This window comes from Rhyacophila brunnea, unplaced genomic scaffold (assembly GCF_057557595.1).
Source record: "Rhyacophila brunnea isolate RB1 unplaced genomic scaffold, BYU_Rbru_1.0 scaffold_2, whole genome shotgun sequence".
In the NCBI taxonomy this organism is placed as follows: domain Eukaryota; kingdom Metazoa; phylum Arthropoda; class Insecta; order Trichoptera; family Rhyacophilidae; genus Rhyacophila; species Rhyacophila brunnea.
In genome coordinates, this window is record NW_028232859.1 from 32959069 (window position 1) to 32977605 (window position 18537).

An 18537-nucleotide genomic window follows, 5' to 3' on the forward strand; every position below is an offset into this window, starting at 1 on the left:
GAAATGCACTAAATATGGTTGTAAACTCACACAGTGATGTTATTATTATTATTTTTATCCTTAAAATGGTGTTTAATTGTAGAGTAATCCGTTTTTTATTTTATAATTAATAACAAATGCCAGTATAAATACAAACATTATAAGCCCTGTACCATATAATATGATAGATTATGCATTTATGTGTTGAATATTAAAATAACTTGAGTTGATAATAATTATTATTCACTGGCAAGGTGTTGTTAAAACAGGTTTAAAAATGAGAATCTCAAGTACTATAATATACACTTACCTACTTATAATATACCCATCTCTCATTAAAATTTAAATAAATTTTAATTAAATATTAATTAAATTAATAATAATCACATTTTTCGAATCAATTCACCGCCATATAGTTGCCATAAAACAATAAAATAACACAGATTTCAAACCTAAGCCAATATACATGTGTTAACTTTATCTAAATATGTGATAAAGATTCAAAATTGGAAAGAACGAGCACACGAACATCTATCCATCTATATATAATATATCCATACTCTAAATAGTAATATACAATGATATTACACCAACGTATTATCTTGGATATATTTTTAGTTATAAAAAGAAAAGTAGTCATTTCATATTATCTTACGATTTTTTAAGGAATATATATAATATATCAGCTACTAAAATGTAGTATAATAATGTACCATATAAATTATATCCAATACAATAATTCACATTGTACTCATTGCGTGTACTAAAACCATATTATTATTATTTTATTCGATAAACGGTTTCTTTCTATATAATATACAACAATTAAGACTATCGACAAAGTAAGGCTCTTATCTAGCTGCAAAAAAAAGATTTTCCAACCTTGTTGTTTTGAAACTCGTGGCGTATCAGTAATTAGATCTTTAAGTTCTCGTACGAGCGAACTCTGAAGCTAAATTGTATTGGTACTGGTCCAGGTGGCTACGCGAGGAAAATGGAGTTTTCCGGGAAGTGCAGGCTTCGCTGCGAGTTTCCGTCGCTCCCGATCTTCTAAGCCTGCGCCGCGTCGAGCTCTCAGATGCTGGCCGGTGGGCATGTAGAGCCGCGAGTTCACTTGGTGAGCGCAACCACGAGACTAGACTGACGGTCACCGATTATCTAAGTGCACATTTGCACCCGCTGCTACAGGTTTGTATATTATCATACTGTCTATGTGTGTATATATAATATAATATGTAGAAATTAGTTATGACTATTATATGGAATATTGAAGTACGTAAATAAAAATGTCCAAATGTGAATATTAGTAGCATAAGTAAATTTAATTCAAACAATGTACCGTAGGAAAGTCAACTAGTTTCCATAATGACAATTAGATAAGTTGTGTATTAAGTATGTATATTGTAATAATAGCACAAATAGTTTAATAAGAATATGGTATAAATATTAAAATCTCAGTAGATAGGGCACTCAGTTAGACTATGTTATAATTTAATATAATTCAGAATTTATAATTAACTATTTCTTTTATTCAACGAATAATTTACAAGATTTAAGAATGTACCATTCTGATTATTGAACATATATAATTTTGTAAAACACTTTCTGAGAAAATATATTATAACCAATAGAAAAAATCCTGAAAAAAGTAAGCCACCCCGGTAGGGAATCGAACCCTGCATCTCCTGGGTTAACGCCCCGTCCGTTGCATTTACCTCTATGCTACAAGGCGACGTACTAATTGCGACAAATTTTAACTATTGGCCTTTTTAATACCTGTTCATTCACTCACTCAAGAATTTTTTCTATTGGTTATAATATATTTTCTCGGAAAGTGTTTTTCAAAATTATGTATGTTCAATAATTCAGAATTATTCATTCACTGTACCATAAATACCTCGGAAATCTCTCTCCATAGAGACAATACATTCATTGACTATCACATTTGATAAATATTTGATAGAATTATTTGTTATATTTATATATTTTCATACAAAATCTTAATTTTATTACGGAACCATATTTGTAATTAATTATTTAGATCAACGTGTTCTCATTAATGCGGTGATTTAAACCTTATACAAATACACGAAGATACTTTAATAATCATATACCCAATTTCAAACTGCTTTACATTGTCAATATATGAATCGAGCAGAAATTGATATTTCAATTAGCATTGTTATTATAAAACATATTTTTAATTACTATTTATGATTTTTATGTGTATCCTATTATTGAAATAAGTAAATAAATGACATTTTAGCATTTCATAATATATTATTTAATTTAATGATACAATAATTTATGGGATAAATAATAAATTATATTAAACTATTGAGCATCTGAAAGTCTAAATATATTATAACAGACAATCTATTATAATACCTATCATTAACGTACAAAAAGTTTACAACCAGATGATTTTGTAAATATATATGTAAAAGTATACTATTTCTAATAAAAATAAACCATAAATTGGAAGCGTTTATAGTAAATTTATTTGATGTAATTAATACTACCTACCGAGTCTTCTAGATATTCCGCTGTATACTTTATTATAGGTAGGTACCTACTTTTATTTTCCAGTTACCGCTTATCATTTTTCAACGTCATTAGGACACAGAAAAAAATATTTTTAAACTGTCAGTGAAAAATCTTTATTTTTATCATGACGTGTATTTTAAAATGTATGCTTTCGCCGTATGAAATTCACAAGTAAACTGTTTTTTTCCTTTAGAAAGTAATACTTATACCTATGAATTTGTAAATAAAAATATTCCTTTCAAACCCCTAATTATATAGGGAAATAACAAAAAAATGAGTTAATACGTATGATGCAGAGAGTGATTTGTTTTTTAAACTCTAAACATGTAATTTTTTTGTTTAACACCACCACAGGCTGTGAAGCCCAATTACAGTGTTAAAACTCTCAGGCTTGAGGAATTTACATATTATTTGATTATGTAAATATATTTTGACCTCATCGGGAATCGAACCCGGAGCTCCCGGATGGAATGTCAGCGCCTTACGCACTGCACCACGAGAGCCGCTTTTTAGGATTAAATAAGTAAATCACAATTAAATAATTAAACAAGTGACAAGATGTTCAAACTTTTACGTTTAAAGTTTCAGTTTACTTAGCTCTTGTGCTTTTATTTGTTTTAAATCTGTATTATTTTTAAATATTAAGGAAGTTTGTTATATAAATAAAATAACGTTACGTTTACGGATGAGATTAACAGCTGTGAAAATGTAATAAAAGCGATGGTTTTATTTCACTTCAACTTTTTTGTATTACTAAGTTTATGTTAATTATAGTCACCATTATAATAAATGTATCTATTATTTTTACCTGGCTTATTTAACATTACATTATTATTATCGTAAGAGTTTTTGGAAAGCACACAAATATCATAACATTTTAGATTTTTGATAATTTTAGATTGTCACTTCAATTTTTAGATATTACTAGCTGAAGTACCCGGCTTCGCACGGGGTCGCTTCGTGGTTATATTTATCTTAGATATTTGAAAAATAATAAGAGGTAATTATTTCTTTAATATTAAAATATCTGTGTAATACAATATGGCAATATGAAAATAATTATAATAGGAGTAAAGGTCAAACATAAGAACACTAAATTAAAATCGAATCCAAAATATGAAAACGTTATTAATGTTATAAATATGTAATAAAAAAAAAATCAAAATTGGATGGAACAAACAAACAACAAACTTTGTATGTTATATAATATTAATTTAGAAACCGCACACAACTGACAAAAGTTTCATCGCAATCGGATGAATGGTATAGGAACGCATACGAATAGTAGAAGAAGATGATTTTCTAATTCAGAAACCTTCGTGGGCATGCGCATGACAACTCACCAAAATTTCATTGCAATCGGATTAATGGTATAGGAACGCATACGAAGAGAAGAAGATGGTTGTACTAATTCAAAAACCTTCGCGGGCTTGCGCACAACAACTGGTCAAAATTTCATCACAATCGGATGAATGGCATAAGAACGCATACAAATAGAAGAAGAAAAAGATGATTGTAGTAATTCAGAAACCTTTGCGGGCAAGGACACAACAACTCACCAAAGTTTCATTGCAATCAGATGAATGGTATAGGAACGCATACGAATAGAAGAAGAAGAAGATGGTTGTACTAATTCAGAACTCTTTGCGGGCGTGCTCACAACAACTGGTCAAAATTTCATCGCAATCGGATGAATGGTATAAGAACGCATACAAATAGAAGAATATAGAATAGAAGAAAAAGAAAATAGTTGTAACAATTCAGAGACCTTTGCGGCGTGAGCACAACAGTTGATCAAAATTTCATTGCAATCGGATGAATGATATAGGAACGCATACGAATAGAAGATAGAATAGAAGAAGAAGAAGAAGAAGATAGTTGTACTAATTCAAAAACCATTGCGGGTGTTACCACAACAACTGACGAAGGTTTCATCGCAATCGGATAAATGGTATAGGGACCATACGAATAAAAGAAGATAGAATGAAGAAGAAGAAGAAGAAGATGGTTGTACTAATTCAGAAACCTTCGCGGGTGTAGGCACAATTACTAACGAAAATTTTATTGCAATCGGATGAATGGAATAGGAACGCATACGAATAGAAGAATATAGAATAGAAGAAGAAGAAGAAGAAGAAGAAGATGGTTGTACTAATTAAAAAACCATTGCGGGTGTTACCACAACAACTGATGAAGGTTTCATTGCAATCGGATGAATGGTATAGGGACCATACGAATAAGAGAAGATAGAATGAAGAAGAAGAAGAAGAAGATGGTTGTACTAATTCAGAAACCTTCGCGGGTGTAGGCCCAATTACTAACGAAAATTTTATTGCAATCGGATGAATGGAATAGGAACGCATACGAATAGAAGAATATAGAATAGAAGAAGAAGAAGAAGAAGAAGAAGAAGAAGAAAAAGATGGTTGTACTAATTCAAAAACCATTGCGGGTGTTACCACAACAACTGATGAAGGTTTCATCGCAATCGGATGAATGGTATAGGGACAATACGAATAAAAGAAGATAGAATGAAGAAGAAGAAGAAGAAGATAGTTGTACTAATTCAGAAACCTTTGCGGGTGTTGGCATAATTACTGACGAAAATTTTATTGCAATCGGATGAATGGAATAGGAACGCATACGAATAGAAGAATATAGAATAGAAGAAGAAGAAGAAGAAGAATAAGATGGTTGTACTAATTCAAAAACCATTGCGGGTGTTACCACAACAACTGATGAAGGTTTCATCGCAATCGGATGAATGGTATAGGGACCATACGAATAAAAGAATATAGAATGAAGAAGAAGAAAAAGATGATGATTTTTATAATTTAGAAACCTTCATGGGTGTGCATACAACCACTTGCCAAAATTTCATTGCAATCGGATGAATGGTATAGGAACCATACGAATAAAAGAAGATAGAATGAAGAAGAAGAAGAAGATGATGATTTTTCTAATTCAGAAACCTTTATGGGTGTGCATACAACCACTTACCTAAATTTCATTGCAATCAGATGAATGGTATAGGAACCATACGAATAAAAGAAAATATAATGAAGAAGAAGAAGATGATGATTTTTCTAATTCAGAAACCTTTATGGGTATGCATACAACCACTTACCAAAATTTCATTGCAATCGGATGAATGGTATAGGAACGCATACGGGACAGACACACAGACAGACAGACATACAGACAGACAGACATTCATTTTTATATATTAGTATAGCCTATACTCTTCCCGCAAGTGCAAGCAATAAGTTTACAAAGTTTTATCGCAATCGGATGAACGGTATGGCTGCGCATTAAATACGAACAAACAAACACACAAATATTAATTTTTATATATTAGATATTTTAGATTTAATCGAGCATATTTTCAAGAAAAATGGAAAGACATTTATATTTATATTATTATATTCTGGGTGTTTGTGATTGTTCAAATTACTAACAACCACCTTGTACGAAGAAGCAAGGATATAGTTAATAAAAAAAATACGAAGTCACTTATACCTAACTTAATCCGTAGGCAAGTGGCTATTTTTTTGCTTCAACGTCATACATTTAGGATCTATCTCAGGGGTTTCCAACCTCGTGCCCGCCACTATTCGACAGAGACAGAATTTTCACGCTAGCCTAAACACGCAGAAAACCCGAAGTGAACGAACGCCACGAACTGAGCCGATGAACGCCAAAGCACGTGACAGTAGTCACGTGCTCGTACCGTCCCGATTGCTTCGGCGATCATCGGCTCAGTTTGGGTTTTCGGCGTGTACAAGGAGTGATGTGCAAATAGCATTCCCCACCTCGAACCGCGTTGTTGACATTGCGATTGCGATTGCTGCCCCGTTCGGGTCGCGACAGTTAGCTAGGAGACATCTTCGTCTGACGAAACACGAATTAGGAGTTTTAATATTCCTTCTATATAGTTCTAAAATGAGTGGACCGAGTAAAAGACAACAAACCTATAATTTTAACACTAACTGGGAGGAATCATATTATTTCTTTAATGTGAAAAATAAATGCGTCTGTTTGTTGTGTGGTAGTAGTATTGCAGTGCCGAAAAAAACATATTGTTGAACGACACTTTCAGACAATTCATGCCACTTTTGATGTGAATTATCCACTAAAAATATGTCAACTAAAATCAAGTCTAACTGCACAACAGACTGTTTTTACTAGATATGTGGAAAATTCTAAAAAGCCCACAATTGCTTCTTTCAAAATTTCTCACATGCTCGCAAAAATGAAGAAACCTTTCATCGATGGTGAGTTGTTTAAAAGCTATTTTTGACTGGTGTCGATTGTTCCTTTGGTAGATTTTCTAACAAACGTGAGATTGTCTCAGCAATACAAGACTTACAGTTGTCAAATAACACCGTCACAAGAAGAATACATGCAATTTCAACAGACATACAAACTCAGTTAAAGACTGCCGTGGAAATATGTGACTGGTTCTCGCTACAATTTGACGAGTCAACAGATATATCAGACACCGCACAGTTAGCAGTTATGGCGATAATGGTATTTAGTAACTTCACAGTAAAAGAGGATATGTTGCGAATATTACCAATGAAAGCACAGACAAGGGGTGAGGATATTTATAATAGATTCAGAACATACGCCAAGTCAATAAATATGCCTTTGCACAAGCTGTCTACGATAACCACCGATGGGGCGCAGCAATAGTAGTTAAAAACAAAGGATTTATTGCCCTCTGCAAGAAGGATGAATCATTTTCAAACTTTATGTCCTACCACTGTATTATCCACCAGGAAGCTCTGTGTTGTAAAATATTGCCATTTGAACACGTTATGAAAATAGTTAGAAAAATAATCAATTCTATTCGAGCAGTTCCTTTACAACACCGACTTTTCAAGGCCCTGTTAGAAGATACTGAAGATAAAAAACATGATCTTATTCTGCATACTGAAGTACGTTGGCTCAGTAAAGGAAAGTTTCTTACAAGATTTGTGAGTTTAATTGAAGAAATAAAAACATTTATAAACGATAAAAAGGAAAATTATGATGAACTAGCTGACTCTCGCTGGCTGATTGATTTGGGATTTCTCACAGACATCATGGAAAAATTGAATTCTTTAAATTTGGAGTTGCAGGGGAAAGAAAAAAACATAGCTGAAATGATAAGCTCTGTAAAGTCATTTAAACTAAATTGGATTGGTTGATATCACATCTGCAGATCAATTCTCTCGTGCATTTCCCACATATTATAAAATGCCAGGTAACAATGAATTAAACGGGTCATTATTTATTAAGCATCTTCAAGTGTTAAAAAAACAATTTGAAGAGAGATTTTTGCAGTTTACAGATATCGAGCCACTTGTTTCCTTCTATATCAATCCTTTTACTTGCCAAATAAATGTAATGGAAATGGCCGCATGTATTGCAGATTTTGTTCAAGGTAAAACAAAAGAACTAGAGTTGATTTTGGAGCTTAAGAATGATATTTTGCTTAAATCGTTAATATCAGAGGACTTTTGGAATACAGTGGACAGAGAAAAGTTTCCATTTTTTGAAAAAAGCGGCATATAAAATTGAATTATTTTTCGGTTCGACATATTTATGCGAATCATTGTTTTCAAACATGAACTTAATAAAATCAAGATATAGATCTCGACTCACCAATGAGCATCTTTATGATTGTTTGCTAACAGGATTATCGTACTCTCCTAATTATGAGGCACTGGCCAATGATATGCAATGCCAAAGATCATATTGACATATTGATATTCTATTTTTTTATAAAATGTTTTCTTTGTATTTGTGTTTTTTGTTTACATTGTTTACGTTTTGTAAATACATTTCTCTGTATGTATGCAATTTGAATAATAGTTTTATTATTTTGAAACATTGTTGTTTATTATTTATTAATAAATTATGAATATAAGAAAATAAATTATGGGAAAATGAGAAGTTATGGAAGGAGTTTGTCGATTAAAAATAGGTGGTGCCCGCCACCTTACCGATATTTTAGAATGTGCTCTAGAGTACAAAAAGGTTAGGAACCCCTGATTTATCTCTATAGAAGAAAGTTTTTTCAACATCTCCTATATTTTATATAATATTTGAATGACCTGTCCACACAAAAAAAGCTTGCAATGTTTTATCTTAAACTACATGGGCATGAGTAAATTTATGTTGTTAGAATATCACTGAATATTTATGTTTTATAACGGAAAGATAAAACATCTCATGTGATGGGCGTGTAGTAAAACTAAACTCATGTTTAACAGATTTATACACTGCCGGTGTAATTATGTAACTTTCATAATAAGCAAGGATGTGAAGTGGGCAGGTATCTACCATAATAGAGTGTACCTATTCGCTTATGAGTTTCACTAGAGTATGTATACAAACAACGCACCTATAGAATTGTAAAAACCTATGTGTAGTAAATTTATATTATGCTAATTTTTAATTATAAAGGGTTCTCCAAGTTCTGGTGCAAATTTATTTTTAAAATAAAACACACATTGGCATCGTTAACTTTTGCGAATATATTTTTTATTTAAATCGATAGTTTTATGTTTACAATTACACATGTAACACAATATCATTAAATTTAAATAGTCTCCTTGGATTATCTTACATCTCACAAACCGTTTATATCAATTTTCAATAACTCTTTCACACATTTCGGGCTCTATCTCGGTCATAACGCTACGGATGTTGTCATGCATCAAGAGTTTGTAGATTGTTGGCATAAACGCCTCCTTTTGCATAAACCTATAGCTATACAAAAGAAATCTATAAGTATCACATCGCAAGATCTTAATTGATAATTAAAGTCACTAAGTTTTGAAATTAAACGGTCATTGAAATGTTCACGCAATAAACCCGGTGTTTCCCAAGATATATGACATGTGCCCTATCCTATTGGAACGAAATATTTTTTCAAATAGAAATATTTCATTTCCAAGACACAAAAAGTCAGTTTGCTTATTATACGAGGGTAGCCGTTTATATTTCGGGAATAACAAACAAAAACGAATTTTTATCAATAAAAACAGTTTTATTGTTTTTCAAAATATTCTCCACGAGAATTTATACACTTTTACATGCGTTTGAACCAATCTGAAAAGCATTTTTGCCACTTTCTAGAAAGTAATTCCAAAACATGGTTTGTAAATGCATCAACCCCCTCTCCTGGTTTAGATTTTTCCGAAAAAAACAAGCGACCATTTGCTTCGAAGTGCTTCGAGCGCGAGCAACTTTTGTTGGTTTAAACTCTTTTTGGAAGACCCATACGGTCGATTGCTGTTATTTTCGGGCTCATACGTATAGATCCAAGATTCATCACCTGTAACAATCTTATTAACGATTTTTGAAGCACCTCGATCGTATTTTTTGAGCATTTCCTTGCACCAATCGACACGCGCCTATTTTTATGCGATTGTCAAATTATGCGGAACCCAACGGGAACATAGCGTCCTTACGTCTAAATGTTCATGCAAGGTCTTATACACGATAGTGTTACTAATGCCCAGAGATGTCTCATTCTTACGGTATGTCACATGATGATCTTGCATTATCAGTTCACGCACAGCATCGATGTTTTCTAGAGAAACAACTGATTTTGGACGACCTTTACGCGGCTCGTCTGTGAGCGAACGACAGCCACGATAAAATTCACTAAATCAGCGATATAAAGTAGTTTTTGATGGTGCTTGATCTCCATATAAAGCATTAAGTTCAGTAATGCACTGTTTCCGTGATAATCCACGTCAAAAGTAGTTAAAAATAATCGCAAAAAAATTTTCAAGAGTTAATTCCATTTTTTTGGCCGAGATAAATTTTTCAAATGAATTAAAAAAAAAACAAAAAGCGTCCGTTTGTTAAAACGTTCTGAGTACTTTTGCCGTTAAAAATGTCAAACTTTAAAATACAGAAGTCAAATTGCACCTAGCAATACCAGTGTTGCAAATTCCCGAAATATAAACGGCAACCTATGTAGCCGACGCCATTGACCGTAATGGTCGCTCTTTTATAATTTTCGAAAAAGTACGGCCCGATGACGCCTCCAGCGTAAAAATAGCACCAAACAATAACTTTCACAGAATGTAATGGCCTCTCTTGGATCACTTGTTGGTTTTCCTTGCCCCAAATACAGCATTTTTGCTTATGCATGTACCGCATTCATTACAGTGAAAATTTTCCTCATCACTGAGATGATTTTTTTTTTGATCATAATCGATTGCCCGCTCTTCCAAGACATAATCGGCAAATTTGTGATGCTGACCGTGGTCTTTTGGCTTTAGTTTTTGCGTGATCTGTATCCTATACGGATGTAAGAGAAGATGTTTATTCAAACATTTGCCATAAATAGCCATTTGAGAGGCCAAGTTGCTGCGATCTTCTTGGAATTGACATTTCTTGACCTTCGGCTACACTTTCTAGTACAGCAGCAGTTTTCACGTGGACGTGCTGGATAAACATGTACAAGTATCAGACAATCCAAAAAACTACCAATTCTTTAAAGTTGTTTAGTCAGCTTGCGAATACAGCCGTTGAGCGACAATTTTTACCAATGTTTGATTTAATTTATGCTGTATTACCGTCGAAGAGCCATTTTTGTAGTATTATTGTACGATTTGTATGCACTGTATGGTAGAGAAACGATTCATTGTATTAAAACGTGGTAGACTTTCAAATGATGATATGTCAAAAAATACGCGCGAAATATTTGACAGGTAACAAATGACATGACTGTGAAAATCATACCACGAGTTGAATAATCCTTATTAGAGTTTTCTAAAGAAGAAAAAATATGTTTCAATTTGTGTACAATCATGTATTGCGTATCACAAAAATATGGAAATAAAAATATTATTCACGATAAAGTTTAAGTGTTTCTACGCGTTGCATTCATTTAATTATGGGCTTGACTCGTTCTATGATACTTATGCACTACCATCCGCAGGCTCGAATCCATGGATAGTTAAAAAATAAATGTTCCTTTTTTTCAATGTCTAATAATTTATTACATTAGTAAATTATTTTGGACCAATGAAAGGACTCAGTGGTATAGGGCGAATAACTAACAACTGTTCCTCTTACAACCTACAATCCGTGTAAGCCCAATTGCTCCGAATAAGATCAAAGTGATAATACTGATAATAATCTATACGCACGCACAAAACTTAGTTTTTTTTTTAATTATGTTCATCGACGTTAATATAAAGCTTCTCAAAATTAACTCACTTGCAACAAACAATTTACCAACAGTGAAATGGTGCGATGAGGTGCAAGTAGAAGAGCCTGCATTGTCATATCATATAGGTTCAATCGGAGCTAATAATAAAATTGAATCTCGAGTAGGTTAACTGATCCTATAGCGCCGACTGAATGGTGAGATGAGGTGAAGTGTGTATATTCCTTTATTAAGTATATCTTTCATTAAATTAGAAAAACCATCTTTATCATAATTATGAATTGAATAAACGTTTTTTTAAATTAAATGTATCAAATGATAACATATTATACCTACGCATATCTCACACAAATTTATTAATTACCAAATGAATATAAGCAGTATTGCAAGCTTGGTTCAACCAGTGTACATGATAATATTTTGCATAGCTATAAAATGTAACCACTCACGACATATTAAATTAATTAAATTGTCATGAATAATAATGCCTGTATGTGGGGGAAACATTCGCTGCGCCATTTATTATGACGTCACGTATTCAAAGGCAAAATTCACACATATTATTAAAATAATAATAAATGTTCTTAAGTACCACCATTGTTTTCATTTTGAGATGGAGTCTTTTGACTATGCTCTAACAATAAAATAAACACAGTCGTATAAGCCTGGCTTATTAAGGGTTTTCAGATTTTCGAAAACCGGAGATTTCAAGTTTAATTTAAATGCTAATATGATTGAATTTCAATTCTAAAAGCAATTACTTAAAAGGTTTGATAATAACAACTATTTTTATATCAATATTTTCCACATTTAACATGCTTTATATTTTAACACGTAATGAGTTATAACTATTTTTAAAGTTATCAATTTTGAGAATAATGAAGGAATAACACCTAAATGTCCATAATAACCAACAATGTATTTAAATATATAAATATTTATTGCAAATAATTTCTTTACAGTCTACTTAAATAATACATTCAATACTTGATTACTTATGAATAACATATTATTTAGTTAGGTATTTGATAATGTTAAAATATTTAAAGATAATATAAATATCTGCATACATAATATAAAGATACGTTTAACTATACAAAAAAAACTGTTTTTTTATAAAGTAATATTAAATATTTTACATAATAATAGGTACTTTACTGTCATTTTTTTTTTATTGCAAACAAAAGTTTCCTCTAGAAGTTTGAATCGAAGTGTCAACACTGTGGCATTTTATGCACAATTTAAAAGTTTTTAGCTTCCCACGGAAGATATTTATGTGAGAACTTTTATTTTAATCATATTTTTTATAATAACATCATTAAATTCACAGTATCAAGTTGAATATAATGAATTATATTATTATGTATACAAAAATAATATGTCCAATGCATTGAAAAAAAACAATTAGTATTTTACTATAGTATTATATAGAATAAAACAGCAAGGTACAACCAATTCAACGAGGTAAATATAATAACTATTGGTTATATTATTACACCCCTCGAAAAATAGCGGTGAAAGCTTTGTGCTCGTACAAAGGCTTTCTGCCACCTATATAATATGTATATACCATGCTAGTCTATTCAGCGTAGCAAAAACTATGGAGCTTTTGTAATTTTTTATTGATGCAAACATGTCAATAATGACATGGCAGTTTACACTCAAAATTATTTTGTTAGTAGATCATATTGTATGCAATGTAGCTGTATCATAAATATACGCTCTATATTAACATTTCATTAATTATTTTTAAGTGTAACTAATCGTCATTTTACATATATTATATAATATATAGTGACAGTAGCGAGGGATGGAGGTAAGCATATTTGCCATAAATAGTGCTTACAAATTTTTGTTACTCATATCTATTTATTTTAATTGAACTAAGAATACAATTTGCATATGGTGGTAGTTAGTTTTTAAAATGTAATTAAGCCCTGCCTATACCAAACCATAATAGTTTAGGTATGATATGGGCGATCCGATAAAAATAGTGCACACTTTTTCAGTCATAGTTTTCATTGAATTAAGAATACATATTATTACAGCTGTTGGTGGTTAGATTTTTTAATTTTTTAATTCACACAATCAATGGGTACCTTTTAATTAATTTTGAATTACAACATTTAAATAACATGCTAATTGCAACTAATGGCCGTTTAACGGGGACACGGTAGCCGTGTAGTCCGCGTCGTCGAACGAGATAAATAAAAAAAAATCTTCTATCTACAAAATATATAAAATTATTTATGATTTAATAGCATAAGTTTAGATGTTATCTATTGTGGCTTGCTTTACGCAGGATTTAATTGAATTTTAAAAACTAACTAACACTATCTACAATATAATATAGCCTTGATTCAATTAAAACACATACGTATAACTGACAAAGTTTAGTATGCACTATTTATGTCGGATCTTAATATCCCGCCTCCATCTTCGCCAATGATATATACCTATATTATTACATTACCATGTTCAATCTTAAAAAAAATCACAAATGGGCCTCCACAAAATGAAATTGTACAAACAGATTGATTATTTTTAAGAGATGTGTATGTCGAACCTATTAGATCTATACTACTGTAATGCAAACACACATTGAAAAATAAATATAAATCTGACGTGTTACCATTTGTTGTAACATATTTAACACAGTCGTAACATATTGAATATTATTCTGTATTACTATAACTTTTTCTAAATCACACGTGCTTTAACTGTTGTAATAGTATATTAAAATAATAATTATATTATTGCTTGTTTGATATCCATTTTAATGGAATATCGAGATTGGTATAATACAAATTGGCATACATTGTATCTAATGACGTTATTTTATAATAAACAATGTATTTTCATAAAATTAACACATTCGGTTTAACGCAATAAAAACCCAGTAACGTAGAATAAAATTATATAAAGAAAGGCGAGGTTAAATTAAAAATCAGTGAAGTATACAATTATTGAAAAGGACAACATTTGACAGGTGACAGGTAAATTACAGTTCGAAGTAACATTTCCCACCACTTTTCTTTTCTTTTCTCTTAAATCCTAGTCATTATATTAGTTTGATAATAACGACTTGTTATTTTTACCTGTATTTTCTATTGTTAGGGCTATGTGTATACATAATAAAATACGTATTGGTAATGCTCGCGATGTCATCGGAAGTTTAGTTCAATTAACAACGCAACACATGCACGCCCCTGTGTGTGTCGCTTTGTTGTCACGGACTAGTTTTGCTAGTGATGACAGTTTCCACGTACATAATAATATATAACATCGGTGGGAAAACACAAGAGCGCAACGTGATGAACGTGGTTGCATTAACACAAATATGTTATATTACCTCAAAAACTAATTAAAATGAAAAGCGTGAAATTACTCATGAATTCCTAATTTTTTTAATCCTCAAATGAGTTGATTTTTAATGAAATCATGACGTAATATTATTTGACCCGATATTATATAATAATACGTAAATAGGTTCGTTAATTTTTATTTTTGTGATATTTTTGACAATAATTTCTACAATTAAAGGTAAGAAAGATCCATCATAGAACCCGTAATTGATGTCAATTGATAAATGCTGAAATAATCATATAATATTAATTATAATAGGTATATTATTAAATGTTAAACTATATTTTTTTATTTAAATTTCTGTGTGAGAAGAAATAAAAGGATACCAACTAATTCCCATAAATATTTAAGATATATTTACCATATGCCATTCATGATAAATATAACATGGACATAAAATGATTAAAATAAGCATGTTTTCTATATACCTTTTGAAACCAATATTGATTTTCCACTGCGGCAAAAATTCTGTAACGTAAAATTAGACACCTGTGATCCTTACATATTTGCACGTTTGAACGATGCAACATTTATGGCCAATGGATTTTTGACTTTGGCACGCAAATAGAAAATAGAACTTCAGAAAAGTCGTCAGACTTCGAAATATGTAATAATGCATATTATTCAAACATTGTTTTTCAACTACCAATCACTTTAATATCGATCTAAATCGTTATTTTTGGTAAAATACATACATTTCTATATACAATTCAAATAATATACGAAGCGCTATTTTTGCATACTTTTATTTCCAAATTTATAAATTCAACATAGAGAAAGTAACCGAAACATATCATTGCAGGATTATTAAATTTCACCGATAAAAAGATTATTGTAAATGCTTGTCAGTATTTGTAGTGGTCAATTTAGTACTTACTTAGGCTAATTTAGACTACATATTAACATCAATTAAATCTTAAAATAGTATTAAAAGCATATACTTAAGGTACAATATTAAACATATATAATTTTGAAAAACACTTTCTGAGAGAGTATATTATAACAAATGACATTAATATGGACGAAGCATCTGGGAATAAAAATGATACTCACTTTTTTGTCGGGTCTGCCGAATGGCATAATCTGTTCTAACGCCATTACAATAAAGGTGATATTCCTATAAATCCCCGATGCTTTTTGTTGGGTCTGCCGAACGGTTCGTTCGAATGGGTTCGCTCAAATGAACATTGACACTAGACACACTGTTCTAACGCCATTACAATAAAGGTGATATTGCATAAATTCCCGATGCGTGATATCGCATAATGGAAATTGCGTGACTACCTATACATGTGCGAATTTACTTACTAGCTACTGTATTGAATGCGTTGTCCATTAATAATGTCATTGATTATAACCAATAGAAAAAAATCTTTTTTTGAAAAAAGTAAGTCACCCCGACGGGGAATTGAACCCCGTATCTTCCGGGTTTTCGCCCCATCCATCGCATTTAACCAATATGCTACGGCGTGCCATACTAATTGCGACAAATTTTAACTATTGGTCAATTTTAATACCTACTCATCAGCGTTCTTCCAAATCAAGCTACTTTGGCAATCGATTTTTGTTTCTTAAATCAAAGTAGGTAACTATTACTATTATTTCGATTACTAACCGACGTCGTGAAATTTCTCCAATATTTTTTAGATGTAACTACCTACTTGCACTTGCTAAAAATTTGTAATTAACTATTTCTTTTGTTCAACGAATAATTCACAAGATTTAAGAATATATCATTCTTCATTATATTGCCCAGATATTACTCGGAAAATCATTTGTAAGATATCATTTGAACATTAGGTCAGATAGCAGGTCATTATTTAAGAATAATCACAACATTAGAAATGTAATTAATCTATGAAATTATGTCATAATTTAGGTATATTTATTATAATGCATGTGCTTTAAAAGTACACGACGAATTGTTCGCATGATTTTGAGTACTCACAACATCCAAATGCACGATTCCACAAGAGCTTATTTTGAACTTTATGTGGTTGGTCATTGGGAGAGCCACGTTTTCGATGTATATTTGATTATATTTGACTGCGCGCTTCCGTTTTGGTGCAAAATCATAAGTCATGTTTTATTGAGAAAACATAGATATCATGTCTCCAAACTTTTTGGTCACCTACTCCAAAGGCAGAAAAATAAATAGCAATAGCATGTACCTCCTCCCAATATACTATGTTATATATTTTTGCCATTTAATTGAGGTGAAATCTACAGTAAATCTACGTTTGCATACCTCAACGGATCAACTTGCGTACCCCCTGAGGTATATAGTACACTACTTTGAAGACCACGCTATGCAGGTTGAAAATGTGTTATTTATAATAGCAACTCAATACATAAATACTCATTTATATTGTATATTTATATTTCATATATTGATGTTGTGAATATATACATTAGGTATATGTGTCGATAAATGTATTTAAATTGATAAACACATCATTTTTTTCATTTAAAATTATTAAATATCACCTACTTATGTGAAAAATAAATTTAAAAAATACTTTACCTACAACGCCTTTGTATACGAAGTTATAATCTTAATTTTAAAATTTTAATTAATACTAAACTCATAATTTTAATTGAATTTTTCATTTTTTAATACTATACAACTATAAGTATAAACAGGATTTGTTTATTAACCTACCAATCAAATGTGGAATAACATTAAATAAATATTAAATATATTCTCTAAATTATTTGAAACACAGTATATTAATTGAATATTTGTAACGGTGCAAATCATTTATTTAATGCAATGAAATTGTGATGAATGAATTGCAAATATTATTGCGGAGTGTTTGTTCAGAAAATAATTACTTCCGGCTGATTGCTTTCGAACACACAACGGATACCATTTAATAACTTATTATCAGAATGTTAATTACATATAATAGCACCCATCAATGCGTTGTTATATGCCTAGATATAGTATTTAATATTTATGTATAGTGTTTCAGGATACTTTATACAATAATTTTTAATAGATATCATTAAATTTATAAAGCATACAATATATATTAAATTATTATATATTTTATTAGATATAATTAGCTATATTGTGAAAAAAATGAATGTAAATACAATTGAGCTTTTTCCCGGAAAATTAGCGTTATCTTAAAATCTCTGTTTTGAAATAATGTCAGTCTTTTAGTGCAATCTTTTGTCGAGGTTAAAAATAATATGTTTGTCTGGTAGGTATATAGAATAAGAATAGGTATAAGTATGGTGCACCATTTGAACTGATTTGCCAAAAACTAGCGTTATCGCGTTAATGCTTTATTCCGAAGAAGAGCTCAATTATTCGTCAAATGGTGATAGTAAGTAAGCTACAGATTTTATACTAGTTATTAGAAGCTATGTATAACAGTTGATGTACTATTTAGATAGAAGGTTGTTATTAGGTCTTAGATTTAAAAACAGTTTGATTTAAATAATATAATTTATAAATA

At 30.9% G+C, this 18537-nt stretch overlaps 1 protein-coding gene across 1 annotated transcript in view; it reads left to right on the plus strand.

Moving 5' to 3' along the window:
* The window catches only part of LOC147072214 (cell adhesion molecule Dscam1-like), a 207701-nt gene that overhangs the window by 134598 nt on the left and 54566 nt on the right, over positions 1-18537 (plus strand). Inside the window, exon 8 of the mRNA XM_085946707.1 lies at positions 957-1167. Coding sequence (XP_085802833.1) covers positions 957-1167 — 211 coding nt within the window. The remainder of the gene's footprint in view (positions 1-956; positions 1168-18537) is intronic.